Source organism: Heterodontus francisci, chromosome 24 (assembly GCF_036365525.1).
Source record: "Heterodontus francisci isolate sHetFra1 chromosome 24, sHetFra1.hap1, whole genome shotgun sequence".
NCBI lineage: Eukaryota > Metazoa > Chordata > Chondrichthyes > Heterodontiformes > Heterodontidae > Heterodontus > Heterodontus francisci.
In genome coordinates this window covers 73882131-73907023 of record NC_090394.1, presented here as the reverse complement: position 1 = coordinate 73907023, position 24893 = coordinate 73882131, and the positions used below count along the sequence as shown (strand labels likewise).

Here is a 24893-nt window from a genome sequence, read left to right as displayed (position 1 = left end):
AGTACCACAGGACATGCGCGATGCCAATATCATCACCCTCTATAAAAACAAAGGTGACCGCGGTGACTGCAACAACTACTGTGGAATCTCCCTGCTCAGCATAGTGGGGAAAATCTTCGCTCGAGTCGCTTTAAACAGGCTCCAGAAGCTGGCCGAGCGTGTCTACCTTGAGGCACAGTGTGGCTTTCGAGCAGAGAGATTGACCATTGCCATGCTGTTTCCCCTTCGTCAGCTGCAGGAGAAATGCCGCTCTACGTTGCTTTCATTGATCTCACCAAAGCCTTTGACCTCGTCAGCAGATGTGGTCTCTTCAGACTACTAGAAAAGATCGGATGTCCACCAAAGCCAATAAGTATCATCACCTCATTCCATGACGATATGAAAGACACAATTCAGCATAACGGCGCCTCATCAGACCCCTTTCCTATCCTGAGTGACGTGAAACAGGGCTGTGTTCTCGCACCCACACTTTTTGGGATTTTCTTCTCCCTGTTGCTCTCACATGTGTTCAAGTCTTCAGAAGAAGGAATTTTCCTCCACACAAGATCAGGTGGCAGGTTGTTCGACCTTGCCTATCTTAGAGCGAAGACCAAAGTACAGAAAGCCCTCATTGCCGATGATGCTGCATTAACATCTCACACTGAAGAGTGTCTGCAGAGTCTCATCGACAGGTTTGCGGCTGCCTGCAACAAATTTGGCCTAAGCATCAGCCTCAAGAAAACGAACATCATGGGACAGGGCGTCAGAAATGCTCCATCCATCAATATTGGCGACCACGCTCTGGAACTATCACCAGTAACCTGTGTCTCGATGCAGAAATCAACAAGCGCATGGGAAAGGCTTCCACTGCTAGGTCCAAACTGGCCAAGAGATTGTGGGAAAATGACGCACTGACACAGAACACAAAAGTCCGAGTGTATCAAGCCTGTGTCCTCAGTATGTTGCTCTACGGCAGCGAGGCCTGGACAATGTATGTCAGCCAAGAGCGACGTCTCAATTCATTCCATCTTTGCTGCCTCCGGAGAATCCTTGGCATCAGGTGGCAGGACCCCATGTCCAACACAGTAGTCCTCGAGGCGGCCAACATCCCCAGCTTGTACACACTACTGAGTCAGCGGCGCTTGAGATGACTTGGCCATGTGAGCCGCATGGAAGATGGCAGGATCCCCAAGGACACGTGGTACAGCGAGCTCGCCACTGGTGTCAGACCTACCGGCCGTCCATGTCTCCGCTTTAAAGACGTCTGCAAACGCGACATGAAGTCCTGTAACATTGATCAGAAGTCGTGGGAGTCAGTTGCCAGCGATTGCCAGAGCTGGTGGGCAGCCATAAAGGTGGGGCTAAAGTGTGGCGAGTCGAAGAGACTTAGCAGTTGGCAGGAAAAAAGACAGAAGCGCAAGGGGAGAGCCAACTGTGTAACAGCCCCAAGAACCAATTTTTTCTGCAGCACCCGTCGAAGCGTCTGTCACTCTAGTATTGGCCTTTATAGCCACTCCAGGCGCTGCTCCAGAAACCACTGACCACCTCCAGGCGCTTACCCATTGTCTCCTGAGACAAGGAGGCCAAAGAAGAAGAAGGGTTACTAGAAAAGAGCTTTATTATTCTTTGATGCCTTCAACATAGATCATTCGGCACTGTAAACATAAGAACTGGAGCATGAGTAGGCAATTCAGCCCCTCGAAACTGTTCCGCCATTCAATACAATCATGGCTGATCTCATCTCTGCCTCAACTCCACTTTCCTGCCCGTTTTCCATAACCCTTCAACCCGTTATTAAAAATCTGTCTATCTCCTCAAATTTACTCAATGTCCCGGCATCCACTGCACTCTGGGGTAGTGAATTCCACAGACTCGCGACCCTTTGAGAGAAGTAATTTCTCCTCATCTCTGTTTTAAATCTGCTACCCCTTAACCTAAAGCTATGACCACTTGTTCTAGATTCCCCCATAAGAGGAAACATCCTCTCTACGTCTACTTTGTCAATCCCCCTTAATCATCTTATATACCTCAATTAGATCTCCTCTCATTCTTCTAAACTCTAGAGCGTAAAGGCCTAAACTGCTCAATCTCTCTTCATAAGACAAACCCCTCATCTCTGGAATTAATTCCAGAGAACCTCCTCTGAACTGCCTCCAATGCAACTACATCCCTGCTCGAATCAGGGGACCAAAACTGTACGCAATACTCCAGGCGGGGTCTCACTAATGCCTTGTACAGTTGTAGCAAAGCTTCCCTACTTTTATACTCTCTTCCTTTAGCAATAAATGCCAAAATTCCATTTGCCTTCCTTTATTACCTGCTGCACCTGCATACTAGTTTTCTGCAATTAATGCACGAGGACACCCAGATCCTTCTGCACCGAAGCAGTCTGAAGTTTCTCTCCATTTAGATAATTTGCCTTTCTATTCTTTTGACCAAAATGGATAACTTCACACTTATCCATGTTAAATTCCATCTGCCAAATTTTGGCCCATTCACCTAACCTATCAAGAAGGCATACGGCATGCTTGCCTTCATCGGTCAGGGCATAGACTATAAAAATTGGCAAGTCATGCTGCAGCTGTACAGAACTTTAGTTAGGCCAATTCTGGTCGCACACTACCAGAAGGACGTGGAGGCTTTGGAGAGGGTACAGAAGAGGTTTACCAAGATGTTGCCTGGTCTGGAGGGCATTAGCTATGAGGTTGGCCCGAGGACTGAACCCTGTGGCACCCCACTGGTTACATCTTGCCAGCCAGAAAAGGACCCATTTATCGCGATTCTCTGTTTTCTGTTGGTTAGCCAATCCTCTATCCAAGCTAATAAATTGCCCCTAACCCCATGTGATATTACCTTGTGTATTAACCTTTTGTGCGGCACCTTATATGCCCTCTGGAAGTCCAGATATACTCCATCTCCAGGATCCCCATTATCCACTTTACTTGTTACATCTTCAAAGAACTCTAGTAAATTAGTCAAACACAATTTACCCTTCATAAAACCATGCTGACTCTGATGGGTTGCATTTTGACTTTCTAAATGTTTGTTATTGCTTCCTTAAATATGGATTCTAACAATTTCCCAACGACAGATGTTAAACTAACTGGTCTACAGTTTCCTACTTTCTGCCTCCCTCCCTTTTTTGAATAAGGGTGTTATATTAGCATTTTTCCAATCCACTGGAACCTTTCCCACATCTAGGGAATTTTGGAATATTATAACCAATGGATCCACTACTCCACTGCCACTTCCTTTAAGACCCTCGGATGTAGGCTATCAGGCCCTGGGGACTTGTCTGCCTTCAATCCCAATCGTTTGCTCAGTACTTTTTCCCTAGTGGTGGTGGTTCTAAGTTCCTCCCTTTCTATAACCTCTGCATTACTTGTTACTATTGGGATGGTACTAGTGTCCTCCACTGTGAAAACTGAGGCAAAATACTGATTTAGTGTCTCCGCCATTTCAGTGTTCCCCGCAATTAACTCCCCGTCTCATCCTCCAAGAGACCACGCACTAATACATTTGTTGAAGAGCCACTGCTGTTTAAGTGAATGGATCAACATCATTTAAGGCCATTTAAACGATGGCACAATGAAGATCTTGGAGATAGATCATCATGGATATTAATTGGATTACAGAGCTTCTCTTAAAAAGCATTTAATGTGCCTGTTTCCTTTTGTTTTAAAAATAATGCATAAGAATAAAATTGGTGCTCAATTACCCATCCTGACAGTGAACTTTTATAATCAGCTTCTGAAATAGCACTCAGTTTTCTAATTCACAAGCACTATGAAGACTGGGGTCTGTGCTGCACTTGTAATTCTTATGCAAGGAGCTAAGTGACAACAGGTTGCTTTTGGGAATGCCAGGTTTTCAAGGCAAAGCTATGCACTAGACATTTTAGAGGAAGTGTGGGGGGAAATGTTAAATCCTTTTGATCATTGCAGTGGTTTAGATTTTCTTTGGTTTTGCAATTTGGCACCATCAAATACCAAACATACTTTTGCTCCCTTGATATAATCCACAGTACATTTTCAGACTGGTCACTAGGTCAAGGGACTTGTTATTCATCCTGTTGTCATGTCCATTCCTGAGAACATGCATTAATCTGTTGTTGAGTAGAGACAGTAGAAAGAATAGCTACTTTTTTGCCTTTGTGGTGTAAATTTGGTGACTTGAAGTATATTACTGATGAAAGTTCTCGTGCTAATATTTTCATACGCTGTCTTTTGTGGCGAATCTCTTTGGGTTGTTTTATTGCAGATATATATTTAAGTAGCTATTTTTAAGAAATGATTAACTTGTGTCACATTTTTGTTTTTAATCATTACTTTAAAAGAATTTCCCCAATATTGAGTTTAACCAATTCCTCCTTTATCAGCAGTACTGTGTACTAAGACCCCCGCATTGGCCCCATTATGCAACATTTTAAACTCTGGGCTGCATCTGTGAGCTGTGTGATATTACATTGCTTTTGAGTTGGGAAGAATCAGGATTAAAGATCATATTCAACTTCCTGGACAGTTTTGTTGTTTTTTGACCACCTTGTTGCATGCCATTGTGCCAAGACAATACTGGTATTATGAAAAAGAACAGCAGCAATATGATTGAGTATATGCAATGTACAAAATGTACCTCTCCAATAATACTGAGCAATTTATAGTAACGTGGACATCCAATGCTTCTGACTTGAAGGGGACACCTAGCAGATACCACTCCTGGGTTCGGTTCCTAGCTCCATTGCGGTACTCTGCAAGATCTTTTTTTAAAAAAGAGATACAGCACTGAAACAGGCCCTTCGGCCCACCGAGTCTGTGCCCACCATCAACCACCCATTTATACTAATCCTACACTAATCCCATATTCCTACCATATCCCCACCTGTCATTATATTCCCCTATCACCTACTTATACTAGGGGCAATTTATAATGACCAATTTACCTATCAACCTGCAAGTCTTTGGTCTCTTGGCAGCCAAGGGATGGGTCAAAAATACTTAATTCACAACATTTTCTTCTTTGGATTGCATAATTATCACAAGAAACTGTGATTCTGCATTTGGAATAATATATCCTGATCACTTTGTGATGAAACTGCTGAGCCTAACAACATGTCCACTTCTTCGCCACACCCTAGATGTCTCTGGTAAAAAGATTTTGCTTTCAGGCTCTCTGTTGCTGTGTGCATGTGTCTCTTTCTCCTCTCTCCCCTTGGCAGTCCTTTGTACATGTACTTTCTCATACGCACTCCCATGCACACACAAGTGGGCATTCATTTAGTCAGTTCTAACATTGGGAATGTAAACTGTATGGTTTCACAAGCTTGATCTTTATGATTTTTTTCACAAGTGGATGTAGTGGCAATGTAGATTGGGAGAAAGACATAAAGATGTGACTAGTTTGGGGGGGGTCAAATAAATTAGATTTAATTGTGTACCTCGTATTCTAATCAGCTGTTCTCAGCATGTATCTGGGGTGTTTCTGCTTTATGAATTTAGTGTACCAAATATATGTATTGCACTGGTCGTGTGCTGAACAATCAAAATTAACTAAACACCTATTTGGATCAGTCTTGTGTGCTTAGATAGTTTTCAGTGTAGTTGAAAATCAGTTGTGTTTATATCACATTTAAAAATCTTATGTAGACTCAGTAACTGATAATGTGGGTAGGGTTATGATTGTGGTGACATGAGAAATTTGTAAATGAGTCCTATTGACAGTTTATGAATGAAAATGTTACTTTTGCCTTTCCTAGCTCAGGTGCACTAAAAGGTTATGTAATGCCTTTACCACTTCCCTGGTTGAGTTATAGAGTCATGGACATTATGGCACAGAAGGGGTCTATTTGGCCCCATCAAGTCCATGCCAGTTCTCTGTACAGCAATTCAATCAATCCCATTTCCACACTCTATCCTCCTAGTGATGCAAGTTTATTTCCCTCAACTGCCCACTCATTTTCCTTTTGAAATCATTGCTCATCTCTGCTTCCACCACCAGTATAGGCAGCGAGATCCAGGTTCATTTCCAAATGCTGCATTAAAAAAGTTTCTTTCTCACATCCCTCTTGCATCTCTTGCCTATAACCTTAAAACTATGTCCCCTAGTCCTTGTACCATCAGCTAACGGGAACAACATTTATTTATCTACCCTATCTAAACCTGTCATACCCTTGTACACCTCCATCAAATTTTCCCTTAATCTCCTTTAATCCAAGAACAACTTCAGTTTCTCCAACCAAAACTTGTGGCTAAACTGCCTCATCCTTGGCACCATTCTAGTAAATCTCATTTGCACCCTCTCTAGGACCCTCCCATCCTTCCTAAACTGTGATGACCAGAATAGGCCGTAATACTCCAGTTGTTGCCTAATCAGAGCTTTATAAAGGTTCAGCATAAGTTCCCCACTTTTGTACTCAATGCCTCTATTTATGAAGCCCAAGATCCCAAATGCTTTACTAATCTCTCAATATGTCCTTGCACATGCACCCCCAGGTCCCTTTATCCTTGTACGCTCTTTAGAACTGTGCCATTTAGTCTATTTTGACTTTCCCTATCCCTTCTGCCAAAATGTATCATCTTGCACTTCTCTGAATTAAATTCCATCTGCCACTTGTCTGCCAATTTTGTTAGCCTGTCTATGTCCAGTTGCAGTCAATTGGTATCATTCTCACTGTCTGCCAAACCTCCAAGTTTGGTGTCATGGGCAAATTTTGAAATTTTACTCTATTCCAATGTCCAAGTTATTTTTCTATATCAAAAAAGCTGTTCCTAGGACTGAACCTTGAGGAATGCCACTGTCTGCCATCCTCCAGTCTGACAAATAACCATTTCCCACAACTTCCTGTTTTCTGTCCTTGAGCCAATATTTTATCCAAGCTATTCAATGAGCCTCAGTTTTGTTAACTAGCCTGTTATGTGGTACTTCATCAAACACTTTCTTAAAAGCCATATAGACAACATCCATTACTTTCCCTTCATCAATCTTCTCTGTTACGTCATCAAAAAATTCAGTTGGATTAGTGTAACATGATCTGCCTTTTACAAATCCTTAATTAACTCAACTCTCCAAGTGCCTGTTGATTTTATTCCCCTGATTATTGTTTCTAAAACCTTACTCACCATTGATGTTGAAACTGATCAGTCTGTAGTTACTCGGTATGTGCTTGCACCCTTTTTTGAATGAGGGTGTCACATTTCCCACTGTCCAATTCTCTGGCACCTCCCCCATATCTGGGGAAGATTATGACAAGCCCTTCTGCTATCTCTACTCCCGCTTCCTTTAGTAACCTGGGATGCAAGCCATTTGGACCAGGTGACTTATCCACTCTAAAGATAGGGAAGATGTACTGGAAAGGCTGGCTATCAATTTTCACCCCATCCATTACCTATACCTCTTGCACTTCTACCAACATTTTGTCAGCATCCTCTTTGTAAACATCAATACAAAGTACTCATTAAATATTCCAGCTTTGCCCTGCGCCTCTAAGCACCTCTTTGCCCCTACTAGGCCCCATACTACCTCTTGATGCCATTTACTATTTTCATGCCAGTAGGACATTTTTGGGTTTTCTTTTATGTTAACTGCCATTCCATTCTCAGTCTCTTTGCCAGTCTTATTTTCCTTTTCACTTCCCTTCTCAACTTCATGTATTTGGCCTGGTTCTCACTTGAAGAATTCACATGATCTGCATCATACACTTTTTTTTTTGTTCATATTCTTGATTTCGCCTTGTCATCCAAGGAGCCATGGTTTTGGTTCCCCTCCCTTTCATCCATTGTTCCGAGACAACGCTTCCTGTCAGTCTTTTGATTCCATTTCACCCTGGCTATATCCCCCCCCCCCACCCCATCCCATTGAAGTTGGCTCTCTTCCAATTTAGAAGTTCTACTTTAGATTGTTCTTTGCTTTTCTCCATTACTAATCTAAACCTTATGATACAGTGGTTGCTGTTACCCAAGTGCTGTCCCACATGCAGTTGGTTCTTGGCCCACTTCTTTCCCAGCACCAAATCCAGTAATGCCTCCTTCCTAGTTGGATCGAGAACATACTGCTTAAGGACGTTCTCCTGAATGCATGTCAGAAATTCCTCCCCTTCCCTACCTTTTACTCTAACGTTATCCCATTTGATACTTGGATAATTAAAATCCCCCAATATCACTACTCTGCGATTTCCATACATATTTGCTTGCACTTTCTCGCGCTTGCTCTGTCTCTCTCGCGCACTCTTGCTGGTGCGTGGCACTGAGAATGATCCAGGGATTACTACCTTCAAAGTCCTACTCTTTAACTTCTTCCCCAGCTCCTGAAAATCTGAACATAGGACAATACCTGCTCTCGCTGTGTCATTGGTAGCAACGTGTACAACATCTGGCTTGCTCCCTTCCCCCTGCAGAATATTCTGTGCCCTCTCAGTGATGTCCTTTACCCTTACACTAGGGAGGCAACACACCATGCGGGACTCCATGATTTTTACAGAAATGCCTGTCTGTCCCCCTAACTATGGAATTGCATAACCACTGTATTTCTGCTCTTTGCTGTTCCCTCCTGTGCAGTCCCTCATCCATTGGTGCTATGGTCTGTTCTACAATGCTTCAAGGTGTTGTCACTTTCAGCAGTCTCCAAAGCTGAGTACCGGTTTGAGAGTGGCACACACCCCAGAGACTCCTGCCCCTCCTGCCTCTTTCAGATGGCCACCCATCTACTATACTGAACACTCTCTGCCTGTGGGATGACCACCTCGTGGAACAGATGATCCAGGAAACTCTCATCCTTCCAGATGCTCCATAGTGACTCCAGCTGCCCCACAAGTTCAGAAATCCTGAGCTCGAGCTCAAGCAGCTGGAGATGCTTCCTACGCTTGTGGTTGCCCAAGACACGTGAAGTGTCCTGAAGTTCCTACATGGTGCAGGAATTGCAAGCTCTGCTACCCATCTATGATCTGAAAAATTCTGTTCCCTCTTTATAATCTAGTTGGTACCTTGTTTAAACTATTAACTTTAACACCTCTAGCTTTGCTCTCTGTTAATTCTCTCATTAATTCATTTACTGTTCTACTTACCCCGATCGGCAATGTTTAATTTCCCGGCTCCTAGTTTGAACAATTCCCCAGGTTTCGAGATAGAAAAAAAACAACTCACCAACCTGCTTTCCTGTGATGTCACACTCTGATTTTTTTTTTTCATTTTTCCGAACACCATCTGTCTGCTCCCAGCCTAACTCTTTATATCCCTTTATGTCTAACTGTGCTCCTGCTCTTGCTGCGGCTGCTGCTCTTGGGCATCAAGTCGTGATTCTTTTTTACCCTGTTGGTCACGCTCTGTTCCTGCTCTCGCTGCTGGAAGATCAATTAACACCAAGCAGAGCATGAACCTGGGGCATCCCAGGTGTGGTTCTAGTGTCATCAGATGTAGACCCATATAATTATTGCCTGAGTTGTGATCAGGACTGAATAATATACACTATTATTCACTACAGAAGTTAACTGAGACCGTTTCCTTAATGAAGGAATCAAAAAAGAATGCATCTTCAGTCGAGGCATTTAATTATTGAGCCTGAGCTGATTTTCTGGTCCAGTATAATTCATTATGTGTGAGCCACGACAATATTAGGCCATTTGAATCCAATGGTGGGGATGGGGTGGGGGGAGGGGAGTTGCAGCCAAGCCCATTTATATAATCCTTTTATAATCTTCTGGGAGATGGGAGAAATTATAAAACTTTTTGGGTACCTTTGGGGAGTGGGAATACCATTTTGTCAATTTTGTCTCCCTGCTTGTGGAAGTGTGGAGAGATTTGTTGTCTACTCTGTCTACAAGCATTAACTTGTACAGTTGTTCGCTATTACACGTTTAGACTTTATAGATACCCTCTAATCTTTAATCACTAACTGTTCTTTCAAAACTGGGAGCCATGTAGCATTTCTTTACTAAACTAAAAGCAAAATACTGCAGATGCTGGAAATATGAAATAAAAACAAGAAATACTGGAAATACTCAGCAGGTCTGGCAGCATCTGTGAAGAGAGAGCAGAGTTAACGTTTCAGGTCAGTGACCTTTCATCAGAACTGGCAAGGGTTAGAAATGTAATAGGTTTTAAGCAAATAAGGTGGGGGTGGGGCAAGAGATAACAAAAGGGAAGGTGTTGATAGGGTAGACGGTCACAGAGAATAACTGACCAGAATATCATGGAGCAAAGGCAAATGGTATGTTAATGGTGTGTTGAAAAACAAAGCATTAGTGCAGAGAGGGTGTTAATTGACTGACAGAAAAATGAACAGCCCTGGCCCAAAGCAAAACATGAAAACAAAAGTGGGCAGGTACATGGTAAAAAAATGAATGATGAAACAAACTAAAATAAAATAAATAAATGAAAAGTAAAAAGAAAAAAAGAACTGAAAATAAAAAGGGGGGCCCGTCATGCTCTGAAATTATTGAACTCTGTGTTCAAGCCGGCAGGCTTTAGCGTGCCTAACCGGTAAATGAGATGCTGTACTTCGAGCTTGTGTTGATGTTCACTGGAACACTGCAGAAAGCCCAGGTCAGAATTGTGAGCATGAGAGCAGGGGAATGTGTTGAAATCGCAAACAACTGGAAGCCTGGGGTCATGCTTTTGGCCATTTCAATGCACCTGCCTGCTCTCATGCCCACATATCTGTCCTGGGCTTCCTGCACTGTTCCAGTGAACATCAGTGCAAGCTCGAGGAACAGCATCCCATTTACCAGTTAGGTATGCTACAGCCAGCCGGACTGAACATTGAGTTCAATAATTTCAGAGCATGACGGGCCCCCCTTTTCATTTTCAGTTTTTCTTTTCTTTTTATTTGTTTCATTTTAGTTTGTTTCATCATTCATTTTATTTTTACCATGTGCCTACTCACTTTTTTTCATGTTTGTGCTTTGGGCCAGTGCTGTTTACGTTTCTGTCAATTAACACCCTCTCAGCACTAACGCTTTGTCTTTCAGCACACCATTAACATACCGTTTGCCTTTGCTCCATGACCTTCTGGTCAGTTATTCTCTGTGACCCTCTGTCCTATCAACAACTGCCCTTTTGTTACCTCTAGCCCCACCCCCGCTTATTTGCTTAAAACCTATTACATTTCTAACATTTGCCAGTTCTGATGAAAGGTTACTGACTTGAAACGTTAACTCTGCTTCTCTCTTCACAGATGCTGCCAGACCTGCTGAGTATTTCCAGCATTTCTTGTTTTTATAGCATTTCCTTACTGCCTGACAAGTTTGGACATCAGCTGAAGTCTCTGGTTACATTTATTTTGCTCATTGTAGTTTTTAAAGGTATGTCACTAGCTTTTCACCAAATCATCTTTTGGAATGAGAGTTGACAGTTTCTGCACTGAGCATGCATTAGACTTTGGGAGCACTTAGAGATTTCTGTTTTTGGGGGAAAAAAATCCAGATCTTTTTATAACCTCAGCAATTACATTTGAGAGATCTGTCCTAGTTATAAACCATGAATACAGTACACATGCAGTTTGAATCAAAAAAAGCCAAAACATCTAAATTTGAGATGCAATAAACTTAGCTTTTCTGGATGAAACGTCACATTTACTTGGGAAAGCTTATGAATCAGTTCCACATGAATTGCCAAGGTTCAGGGTATTATTACACACTATAGAATTGCTTACAAAAATGGGCAAAGAATATCATACTTCCAGACCAGGATAGGAGCATACCGTCCACATGAAGAACTGGTTCTAATCCTGGTATTTTTTTGAAAATATGTCCTTAAAATGATGAATTCAGGCCAATATTCAAGTTCTGGAACCTCCTGAAAATCAAGAATTTTTTTATGTCAACATCAGAAAGCAACAGGAAATCTGTCCTCAATATGCACTGTTGCCTGGTCAAAAGTCTTTTAGCAAAATGTACCCATTTAGATTTACAGGAGGTATAGATCTGTCCTTGTATGACAACTAGCTGATGAAAGCATTGCCTCAGGACAGAGCTAGGCTGTTCTATTTGAGATGGTAACTGTTTTCGTTCAATGGATTTTTTCCCCTCCCAGTGTCTGTAGGGAAATTCTCATTGGAATTCCCAGGACAATGCTGTTGTCTACAGAGAGCAATATCTCCCAGTCTCTGTTTCTTCAAGAGTATTGTTTATTGGACATAAGTAGCAGCAGGTCCCTTTCAGGTCAGGACAAAAACCCAGGCCAAGACTGCGTTCTGGGTTTAAGATTCAGCTAATGCTAAAGACCAGACTTTTCTTATGGTCCACACAATGAATCTATACGCGCAATGTTTCTCAAATACTGTTATACCATTAGTTGTGTGTAACTGTTATGTGGGATCTATTTTTTTCAAAAGGCTCAAATTATTAGAAAGTTAAACTTCATTAACATCATCATGATAAACATGACCAGATGCATCCACTCTAGTTGCATTAATCATAATTGCCAGCTTGGCTCAACTGGTCGCACTCTTGCCTGTTGAGTTCAAGCCCTTTTATGGACTTGGCTGCATGATCTAAGCAGATAATTCAGTGTTGCGTTGTTGGAGATCCTGTCTTGGGTAAAATATGACCTGCTGCAAGAAAATGTGAAAGATTCCATGGTGCTATTCTTGGAATCATAGAATGGTTACAGCACAGAAGGAGACCATTCAGCCTGTTGTGTCTGTGCCAGCTGTCTGCAAGGGCAACTCGCTTAGTTCCACTTGCTCCGCCTTTTCCCTTTAGTCTTGCAATTTTTTTCTCTTCAGGTAACTATTTTTGAAGGCCTCGATTGAATCTGCCTCCACCACAGGCAGTGCATTCCAGATCCTAACCACTTGCTATGTAAAGGGGTTTTTCCTCATGTCGCTATTGCTTCTTTTGCCAATCACCTTAAATCGGTGGCCTCTGGTTCTGGATCCTTCCACCAATGAAAACAGTTTTTCCCTATTTACAGTCCAGACCCCTCATGATTTTGAACACATCTATGGAATCTCCAAGGAGACCTCCAGCTTCTCCAGTCTATCCATGCAACTGAAGTTCCTCATCGAAGAAGAGCAAGGCATTCTCTTGATATCCTGGCCAACATTTTATCCTTCAAACAACAGAATATTTATTTCATGTTTGTGGGATCTTGCTGTGCCCCTATTTGCTGCCGCATTTACCTACCCATTGGTGGCCACACTTCAAAAGCAACTAAAGTTGTAAAATGCTTTGGGGTGATCTGAGGATGTGATGGTGCCATACAAATGCAAGCTCATTCTTTACACAATCTAATCTGCACATCTTGGAAGAATATTGCCTGCATATTTCGGGTGCTGTGCATTTCCATCATCTGTTTTTACCCTCAGAAGGTTAAGGTTCTCTTATTTGGGGCCAGTTTCTATAGAGACAGTTAAGTGTGATAAATGTATTGTTTTAATTTTAGATCTGGTGTATCTAATTTTACATTCCAGTGGGTAATCAATAAAACTTTTTTTTAATAGAAGGTTTATTTAACCATTATAATTAACTCTGCTATTCTGGATTTGGCAATACAGTATTATCCAGTTGAACTTGTACATCGTAGTGTGTTTTTCTTGGAATGTGTTTTTAAAACGGATGTTGGAAAATGATTGCAATCCTATTTTCCAGGGGAAGCAACTGTTGAAGTCTCCTCGTCACTGCTCATATTGTCTGGGTGCAGCTTACTTGTCCTCATCATCCTGCTCGTGAACTGTGCGTCCTGCTGTAAAGAGCCGGAAATAAATTTCAAGGTGAGCATGTAGGATGCACTTTAGTTGCGCCGACTGATTTCTAATCAGTTGCTGTGTAATATATGAACTGTAACCTTGAAGCTGCGTACGCAGTGTGTCGGCAGTATGTCACTTAAAATGAAATTTGTGTTGCATAGTCCCACACTGATTACGGCTGGCTACTTTAGGAGGATTATTTCACAAATGAGATTTTCAACTTTGCTTGATTCAGATTATTTTTCTGTCATCTGTGACCGCAGCCATGGGAACAGGACAATTGTCTAACATTATCAGTTACTCATTCCAGTCCACGAACTTGTTTAAGTTATTTGGCATGGGGAACTGTATCTATTGATTTATATTTCATCTTGTGTATGACTATTACTTATGTCAGAAACTTGGAATCTGGTTACATAGGGTGCAATCTCTTCCAGCAGGTGTGCTGTTTGGGCTTCAGTAAAAACACGCTGTCTGTACATTGTTTGATTTTAAAAGGACCTGGTCACTGTTCAGAGACAAAATTGATGAAAGATAGTTGGAAAATCAAACAAAGCAACAGTAGTAGACTCGCCAACTTTAAGGGCATTTAAGTGGTCATTGGATAGACATATGGATGAAAATGGAATAGTGTAGGTCAGATGGTTTCACAGGTCGGCGCAACATCGAGGGCCGAAGGGCCTGTACTGCACTGTAATGTTCTATGTTCTATGTCACATGTCACTTTCAGACGTTCACATCAGTCAATTTATGCCATGATACATGGTTTGATTAGAGATACAGCACTGAAACAGGCCCTTCGGCCCACCGAGTCTGTGCCGAACATCAACCACCCATTTATACTAATCCTACACTAATCCCATATTCCTACCAAACATCCCCACCTGTCCCTATATTTCCCTACCACCTACCTATACTAGTGACAATTTGTAATGTCCAATTTACCTATCAACCTGCAAGTCTTTTGGCTTGTGGGAGGAAACCGGAGCACCCGGAGAAAACCCACGCAGACACAGGGAGAACTTGCAAACTCCACACAGGCAGTACCCGAAATCGAACCCGGGTCCCTGGAGCTATGAGGCTGCGGTGCTAACCACTGCGCCACTGTGCCGCCCAGCACTATTGCAGTTTTGCTTAAAGCAATGCAGAAAAGTTTTTGCCACTCACATCTTCAAGGAAATAATGACCTTTTTAAACAATAGCAAATCTCTTTTTTTTTAATTTCAGGAATTTGAAGATGATAATCTTGATGAAGAAAATGATTTTATACCACCAGCAGAAGACACTCCTTCACCTCCGGCACCTGCTGAAGTTTACACACTTACAGTTCCAAATATTGTACTTTCTACTCCAACACAGCTTCAGTCGTCTAAAACACAAGGTATGAGCTGGCCTGCATTTCGGACAGTCTTTCACTTTTTTTAATGTTAAGATTGGTTAAATAGCAGTAATCATTGCTTGACAGATACATGTCCTAATAGAAGTCCCGTTTTTGTTTTTAATTGCAGGCATTGGTTTGAAACCAGTTAAGTGATACTTACCACTGTAACCTTTTTTGCATAGGTTCTGCAGTGACTCAGCAAATTTGTCTCAGTGCGTGAGTCATAGAGACCAGAAAGATTCCAAATTCAATCCTCAGCCTGTACTGAAAGCTGCTTTCAGCTGGGATGCTGATATCAGTCTTCCAGTTGGCCTCTCCCTCCCTGGGTGAGGGAGGGCAAAGTTTTCTAGGGTTCCCATTCTTGATTGGCATTAAGAAACCCAAGCTCACAGTGTGTGGATGTCTGGTGCTGGCAGAATCAAACTAGGCTGTTATGCTTTCAGCAACAGAATAAACTGTCAACACTGTCCTGTGCACAGTGGTTGCTGGAGCAGGTATTCGACATTAATCACTAAGGCCACCAGTTAGCTATTTCTATGTAAAAGTGGATGAAGTCCCTGAATGTGGTCCCCAAAACACTGGTAATCCTGCAAAAGTCTCAAGATAATCTCAAACTGTTAGTAAAAGTGGCCCTGATAATTTCCACCCTTCTAACTTTATTCCAGCAAGGAGTCAGCCTCCGAAAGAGAGGGGGGTGGAAATTGAAGTTACATTGGTAGGGTGGGAGGGTTTTTTTTTCCTAACCTTTGGCTTTTGGCTGGCTATCATTTTCCAGAATTCCTTTAGATTCAGGAATGGTCCTGTCAGATTGGAAGTTGGCAAATGTTCGTGCTTTTCAAGAAAGGAGGTAGAGAGAAAACAGGGAACTACAAGCCAGTTAGCCTAACATCAGTCATTGGGAAGATGCTGGAAACTATTAAGGAAGTCTTAACAATGCACTTGGAAAAGCATAGTATGATCAGAACTGATCAGCATGGTTTTACTAAAGGGAAATCCCGTTGGACAAATTTATTAGAGTTTTTTGAGGATATAACTAATAGGGTAGATGTAGTAAACCTGGATTTCCAAAAAGCATTCAGTAAGATGCCACATAAAAGATTAATAGACAAGATAAGGGCTCATGTTGGGGGCAATATGTTAGTGTGGATAGAGGATTGGTTAACAGACAGTAAGCAGAGAGTGGACATAAATGGGGCATTTTCAAGTTGGCAGGCAGTGAATAGTGGGGTGCCGCAAGGAATCAGTACTGGGGCCTCAGCTACTTAGACTCTACATTACTGACTTGGATGAAGAGACAGAGAGTAATGTATCTAAGTTTGCTGATGATACAAAGCTTGGTGGAAAGGTAAGCTGCGGGGACGACATAGAGAGGCTGTAAAGAGATATAGACAGATTAAATGAGTGGGCAACAGGATGGCAAATGGAGTATAATGTAGGGAAGTGTGAAGTTGTTCACTTTGATTGTAAGAATAGAAAAGCAGAATATTTTTTAAAAAGTGTGAAACTGGTGAGTGTTGATGTTTAGAGAGACTTGGGGGTACTTGTACAAGGAACACACAAAGTTAGCAGGTTATTAGGAAGGCAAATTGCATGTTGGCCTTTATTGCAAGGGGATTGGAGTACAGGAATAAAGAAGTCTTAATAAAATTGTACAGAACTTTGGTGAGACCACACCTGGAATACGGTGTGCACATTTGATCTCCACATTTAAGAAAGGATATAGTTGCACTGAAGGCAGTGCAGCGAAGATTTACTAAATTGGTCCCTGGGATGAGTGGGTTTTCCTATGATGAGAGGCTGAGTAAATTGGGCCGATATTCTCTGGAATTTAGAAAAATGAGAGGCGATCTAATTGAGACATACAAAATTCTGAAAGGGCTTGATAGGGTAGAAGCTGAGAGATTGTTTCTGCTGGTTGGAGAATCTAGAAAGCGAAGGCACAGTTTCGATAAGGGGTCAATCATTCAGGACTGAGATGAGGAGAAACTACTTCACTCAAAGGGTTGTGAATCTTTGGAATTCTCTAACCCAGAGGGTTGTGGATGCTCCATCATTCAATATATTTAAGGCTGAGATAGATTTTTGGTCTCGCAGGGAATGAAGTGATATGGGGAGCAGGCAGGAAAGTGGAATTGAAGCCCAAGATCAGATGGAATCTTATTGAATGGCAGAGCAAGCTCGATGGCCCGAGGTCTACTTCTCCTATTTCTTGTATTTATTTCGGTCAATCAAAACCACAATAAACTGGCATTCGTTCCTTGAGTGATTGCTATCAACATCCCTGAAAATCTTAACTCCTTTGATTTTCAAAACTCTATTAAACGTATTTACTTGTAAATTGTGTGCAATCTTGACAAATTGTACTTTAAAACAATAGCAGTGCACTGAGTAGCATTATTGTATAAAGTAGCAATGTGAATGTATGAAATAAATATTTCATTGATCCAAGGTAATCTTTCACTATACCACTAAGTGTTTAAAGCAAGGTTGTCAGAAACATTGAAAAGGTAACAAATTTTAATAAAATTCTAGTTTTAACTACAGGTGTTAATAATGAGATGAAGTTGGAGTGAATGACAATATCAATATTTTCTGAAGTGGAGTCGACTGCATTTTTAAAACATCTTTACGGTTCTGCAGTTATACAGCTTTCAAATATTTCAGATTATGGTCTAATTCAAATATAAGTGAAGGGGTAAATTATAAAGATTATCTACCTGGTATGACCTTCCTTATTCTATAAATACAGTACTTTTTTGCCTCCCACTGCACTGATTTAAATGTTTGGGCATTCATTTAAATCACCGTATTGGGGGGAAATTTTAGTAGTTGCCTCACTCTTTTCCAGCCCACTTTGGCCATTAAACTATTTTGTACCAACTTGCGGCCCTTACAATTATATTGGATGTTAATCGTTTGCTTTTCTTGGTCTCTCTTCTGCAGAATTTTACCCAAATGAAACTGTTGAATTTTCACAAAATTGCAGCATAAACAGAAATACAAATCCACTTTTTCTTGGAGGCAGTTATGCTGATAAAATGATTAACATAATTGTGTAATTGGATGGTAGGGGAAAAGAACCAGACGTAGAACTGTGGAAAATAACTGTGGTGTCACCAGTTAAATATATGCTAAGATGCAGTTTGGGGCTGGTTAAACAAGGCTATTGCCTTGCACTCCCCATAATCTTGGGCTCATTCAACAGCCTGTATCCTGACTCGCCCATTCACCTATCACCCCCTTGTGCGTGATGACCTACATTGGCACCCCTGTCTGGCAGCACCTCTATTTTAAATTTCTCTTCCTTGTTTTCAGATCTCTCCATGTTCTTGCTCCTCCCAATCTCTGCACCCTCTTCTAGCCCCACAACCCTCAGATCTTTGCACTCCTCCAATTCTGGCCTCTGGTGCAACCCCTATTTCCTTCACTCTGTTGGCAGCTGTGCCTTCAGCTGCCTGGACCCTAAGCTCTGGAATTGCCTCTCTCTCCTCCTTTAATACACTCTTTAAAGCCTGTCTTTTTGATCAAGCTTTTAGTCACCTGTCCTGATATCTCCTTATGTGGTTCGGTGTCAAATTTTGTTTGATAATGCTCCTGTGAAATGTCTTGGGACATTTTACTACACTAAAGGTGCTATAATAAAGGCAATTTATTGTAAACAAGCAAACATGGGTTATATTTGGATCAGATAGAAGTTCTGTTTTTTCATTTTTAAGATCCATGTTGCTGACAGTGGACTTCCTTTCTGGGACCTAAAAGGCTTTGCTGTGGCAAGGCTTGACATCTTGATCTTTGCAGTTTCACTGTAAACATCCCTCTGTGTGCTATTGTAATTTTGAAGCTTCCTTTTGGACTGGATAGGACGTATGTATGTATGTTGAAAGACGGACAAGTCTTGTGACTGAAATTCTTTTCCCATTATTTTTACCCTCTAATGAAGTTCCTCATTCAAAACATTTTTCAAAACAATGCTTTGAAGTTGGAGTTGTTTCTAGATATGTGCAAATCAGAGATTACCTGCTCCTCCATTAGGGTCCAAAATTATAAATAACATGGACCTGCGCAATGTTTCATGCAGTCCAAATTTTTGCTTGGGTTATTTTTACAGGATGCTGCAATGGTGAAGTACTCAGCACTTTTGTAACAGATGTCTTAATACTTCCTTTACGTCTTGATCTATTCGTCATGACCTTGGAAGTATGCCTTTTCCTCACCATGTCCCCCCATCCCATTACACCCCAATAGAAATTGCTCAGAACTTTTCTGTTATCCTGCTGCTCTATAGACTTCTTCACAAACTAATTCAATATGTAGAACTTGGTTTAGAAAATAGGTGAAAAATAAAGCTGAATGTCTTCCTGTTGGAGCGTTTTTATAAAATGCACTTAAAACAATTGTATTTTACAGGAGTATCCTCAGCATCTCTTGCGCGCCATCATCTTAGCTACATCCAGGAAATTGGAAATGGCTGGTTTGGTAAGGTAAGTGGTGTTTTTACAAACTAAAGGTGACAATCCCAAAATGATTCTAGTAGGAAAGTGCTCTATGTAATCATACCCTGGATCTGAAGTGTATTTAGTGGGTCATTAACTAATATTCAAACATTTGTAGCAAAGGTATTGGTCATATAAATCTCCATTTTAAAACAAGTAGGCAATCCTTAAATTGCTGGAAATAGTAAATTCTAGGTGTGGCACCATTTAAACTTGGTTTCATACCTTATTTTCATTTATAATGCCAGGTTTGATTAACCCATCTATAATAACAGTACTTGTTTTTTTTTATGTATCTGGACTGTTTTGATTGGTCAATTTAAGGGGCGCGTCTTTTGGTGGGTTTATTTGGTGGCCAGTGCCTGGCGTGTGTGGAGGACTGGAACACAATGCACGTGCTGCTGCCAATGGTGGGTGGCGGGGATTGGTGGAGAATAAAAACTGAGGAAGGTAAAGGGTGGCCCAACAACAAATTTAACTTGGCTGGAGAGAGTGCTGCCATGAGGGATGGGATAGTGAGGTGGCTGCGATGATGGATTTGGTTATGTGTGGCAAAATAGCAGGGAAAATTCTTCGATACAACTTAATCAAAAGCTATTCTTTGTGCTAAAAGCGAAGATTCACTAGATTTGCATGAAAAAGTTTTCGAAAAGCTGTCAGGTGAATTAAAAGAATACACCAGCGTAGATTCTATTGATGAAGAAGGTGATAACAGTGTATACCCTCCAGAGCTTCTACTCAGGCTAACTCCAATGGACATGCCACCGCACAAACTTGACCTCAAGGAAGGAGCAGTTATAATTTTGCTATGAAAATTAAATCCTAAACAAGATCTTTTGTCATGGAGCAAGATTGGTGGTTAGGAAGCTGTTTTCTTCTCTGATGGATGCTGAAATTATAACTATTTCAAGGAAATAGTGTTTATTCTTTGAATAACATTGAGCCCATCAGATGTGAACTTGCCTTTTCAACTCGGGAGAAAATGGTTCCCAATTAAACTTTCATATTCTATGACTATAAACAAGTCACAAGGCCAGACTCTTGAAAAAATTTTATTTAGATTCCTTTGCCTGTTTTTACACATTAACAGCTTTATCTAGTTTTTTCAAGAGTGAGAAGTTTTGATTTTCTTAGTCTTTGGTGAAAGAATACCTAGAAATCTTATATTTAAAGAAGTACTGTTGCAATAAATGTACTAATTTGACTACAAATGTTGTGCAGGTCTCTGCTAATTGAAATTAATAGCAGGGATCCCAGCTTCTGATGGGGGCAGATATTCTAATTATGTTTGAATATTGCAACTTCCAAAGGGACAGGATGCTGCAGTGGGTTATCAAATGGCACCTCTCCTACAGCTTAGCCCAGTCTCTGAATACAAGTGTCCTGTGTGACATTAATGGAGGCACTTGCAATCCAGTTATTGCCCATCCCTAATTACATTTGAGGAGGTGGTGGTGAGGTGCCTTGAATACAGCTGAGTGTTTTGCTAGGCCATTTCAGAGGGCAGTTAAGAGTCAAATGCATTGCTGTGGGTCTGGAATCATGTTATAAGCTAGACTGGGCAAGGATAGCAAATATCCTTCCCTAAAGGACATTAGTGAACCAGATAGGTTTTTGCAACAAAATGTAAAGTGTTCCAATTCCCAGCAATTATCCTTGATGAACATAATAGTTTCACAAAGTGGGAGGAGAGGGGGAAATGCCTACTTTACTACTTTCTCCAGATCTTAATATGCATTGAGAAAGAAACCAGTGGTTTGTAATTTTTCAACAGAGAAGAAATGGAGCCAAATTGGCCATTGTAGCTTCTAGATCTGAAAGGTGCAGTATACAGAATACAAATGCTAAAAGCTTGTGTTGGCAAACAGCAAAAATAAAGCACCAAATTATTTGGGATTCTTTTATCTAATTTTTAAGTCATTCCACTTGTTGGCAAACCTGCTAATTTGTCTTCCAAAAGGGGCAGTCATTTGATTGAACATAAATGTAGTCTTCAAGCCTTACTGACTAGTTCTGATTATGGATTAAGTTGACATTGCTTTGCGGTGCTCAGTGAAATCCCGTACTGTGTTGAATCCATTATTTCAGTTCTAAATTAAGGTTGTAATGCAAATGTAAGTGGAGTCTAAAAGCATCTGCACTGGCAAATTTAAAGTAAAATGTTTGCAGGGCTACGGGGAAAGAGCAGAACAGTGCAACTAATTGGAAAGCTCTTTCAAACATCCAACATGAGCACGATGGGCTGAATGGCCTCATGCTGTATTCTATAATTTGGAGAACATTTGAATCAAACTAAAATATAGGTTTGTACTTGCCATGCACTGTATAACCATTTAATCCTTTTTGAAAAAGCCTACAACAGTTGGCCAGCTTTGTAGCATTTTGATTGATCTATATGATTTTGATAATTATAAGCCCATGTTTACTAGCCTGACATAAATGTAGCATGATCTACCTGTGGTTTAAATTAAATGCAGAAAGTTCAAACTCTTAAAATTCTTTTTTAAATGCTACTTTTGATTTGGCATTTTGCAGCCTTTGTGACTCAACATTGAGTTCAACAATTTCAGGTCATAATCTCTGTCCCGTTTATTGTTTTTTATCAGCAGATGTTTGTGATGAATCTGCTTTTACACTAATAGTATTGTAGAAATTTACAGCATAAATAAATACATAAATCAATCATAGAAATTTTACACAGCAGACAAAAGAGCCATCCAGCGTAATCCTACTTTCCAGCTCTTGGTCCATAGCCCTGGAGGTAATGTATGCAAGTATTTTTTAAATGTGATGAGGGTTTCTGCTTTCACCACCTTTTCAGGCATTGGGTTCCAGATCCCCACCACCCTTTGGGTGAAAAGGGTTCCCCTCAAATCCCCTCTAAATCGCCTAGCTCTTAGTCTAAATCTTTGCTTCCTGCTTATGCAAGCCTCAACTGGGGTGAATAGGGCCTTTATATCCACTCTATCTAGACCCCTCATAATTTAATACACTTCAGTTAAGTCTCCCTCAGCCTCCTCTGTTCCTATCAAATCTTTCCTCATAACTAAAATTTTCCAGCCCAGGCAATATCCTCATAAATCATCTTCTAGAGCCATCTTTTGTTTCTTTACTTGTTCTGTTACCATCTCCTTTTGCCTTACACCATCATCCTTTTTGCTATTTAATCTATTCTGCCTTCCATCTGTCATAGACCTTTCCTTTTGTTCTCCCCGCCCCCATCACCTCTATACTTAAAATATGTTACACCTCCAGTTCTGATGAAAAGGCATCAAAACTTTTAACTCTGTTTCTTTCTGCACAGGTGCTGACAGACCTGCTGAGTATTTCCAGCATTTTCTGTTCTTATTTCAGAATTCCAGCATCCGTAGTATTTTGCTTTTGTTTTAAATGTTATGGATTGTCATGAGGTAGATTTTGTTTTATTTTGATCTTCAAATAAGACGATCAGTAATGTTTTTACTTAGGGACTTTGTCCTAGTCAGGCAACGATGGGTCATAGCATTCCAGATTTATGCCTATTTCCTGTTGTTGTCCTTTACTGAGGATGCAGGCTTAGTGATTCAAGTTGTGTGATGTGGACTTGGCAGAGAAATGTACAAACATCCTTTGTCACCTGCTATAATGTCCTTGTCCTTTTCCATATTCTATTTAATCAAGACTGTACATGGGGAAATTAGGAACTTCCTGTTCCAGCAAATTGAAGTGTATAAAAGTACTTTTCTGCATATTTCTGAAAGGTTCTTCTTGGGGAAATCTACGAGGATTCCAGTTTAGTAAGGGTGATTATTAAAGAACTGAAAGTGAATGCAAGCTCAGCGGAACACCGTCGATTCCTTAAAAATGGAGAGGCTTACAGGTTTGTGTATTTTCCACTTTTGTACTTTGTAACGTGGGAGGGGGAAGGGGATATAAACTTTCATTTTGGAATTTGTGATTTTAGTTCGCAAACTGCAAAAAGTGGCTTTTATCCAGTATTAACCTTTTGGATTTCAAATATTAGTTGTAGAATTGTATTTAAGACTGGTATTAGAATTATGGGATTAAGGGAATTGAGCAATTATGGGGGATAGGGCAAGAAAGTGGAGAAAGATAGATGATCAGCCATGATCTTATTGAATGGCAGTGCAGGCTCGATGGGGCTGTATGCCTACTCCTGTTTCTGATGTGCTTAGAATTGCAAATACAAATTTTAAATTGCTAAAATTAAGGCTTTGCAGTTTTCTGCACAACTTGAAGCAGAGATTTTTGAGTCGCTTACACAGGCAGAATTGGAAACTGAAGGGAGGGGAATGAAGACACTTCATGTTGTGATTCTAACCGACTATAGATAGCTGAAATTAAAATGATTCAGTAGAATTTATTTATTTTTTTATAAATGAATTTCTTTCAAAAATTGGTGAGCTGGGAATGATCTTTGTGCTATTGTACTTGTTGATAAATTTGTACTCTAGTAATATTTCTCATTGGGCAAACTTGGAAATGAAGGCAGTTTAAATTAGACTCTTCTCTCCTTTCAATGATGCATGTATTAAGAACGGTACATGTGTCACTTTTGTCTCCTCGTCTAATGAATTGAAACTGTTTTAGCAGATGTATGATATTTGCCAGACTTTTGTTTAGAGCTTTCATTTGTACATGTACAAGTCATATCCCCTCTCTCAAAACCGTTTTTTGTATCTGAGAGCAAGGCAATAGACCAGCACGTCTTTGTGTTGGAGTGAGCCTTTGTTCCTCTTTAGATATGTTGCCAAATGATTGATACACATGTTTACTGCGATAAAATGCACTAAAACAGTCTGTATTGAATGCTTAGTTTCTGTAATACACAGTGGGGTTTCCTATTAAACAAAGTAGGAAAGACTGAACAGATGTTGTCAAGGATGCTCTAAACAGAATTATGCATTTCAAATGCTCGGAGTATAGAATGAGTCATTTACGACATAAAAGGAGGCCATTTAACCCATTGAATCCACTCTGGCTCTCCAGAGCAATCCCAGTCAATCTCACTCCCCTGCTCAATCCCCACAGCCCTGCAAGTTTATTTCCTTCAAGCATCGATCCAATTTCCTTTTGAAATAATTGGTTATCTCTGCTTCCACCACACTCATGGGCAGCGGGTTCCATGTCATTACCACACACTGCGTAAAAAAGTTCTTCCTCACATTCCCCTTGCCTCTCTTGCCCAAAACCTTCAACCTGTGTCCCCTTGTCCTTGTATCATCAGTTAATGGGGTTAGTTTTTCCTTGTCTAGCTTATCTAAGCCTGTCATAATCTTGTATATCTCTATCAAATCTCCCCTCAATTTCCTTTGCTCCAGGAAGACCAATCCCAACTTTTCCAACCTAACCGTTTAACTAAA

General features: G+C 40.8%; 1 protein-coding gene across 3 annotated transcripts in view; it reads left to right on the top strand.

Annotated features, from left to right (window-relative positions):
• Positions 1–24893, top strand: part of lmtk2 (lemur tyrosine kinase 2) — a 143242-nt gene that overhangs the window by 49102 nt on the left and 69247 nt on the right. For all 3 annotated transcript variants that reach the window (XR_010977419.1, XM_068056580.1, XM_068056581.1), the window contains 4 exons: positions 13559–13680; positions 14884–15037; positions 19445–19518; positions 23271–23389. Coding sequence is in view for 2 of the 3 variants with exons in the window: in XM_068056580.1 (XP_067912681.1) it covers positions 13559–13680; positions 14884–15037; positions 19445–19518; positions 23271–23389 (469 nt within the window). In the remaining variant the exon portion in view is untranslated. The remainder of the gene's footprint in view (positions 1–13558; positions 13681–14883; positions 15038–19444; positions 19519–23270; positions 23390–24893) is intronic.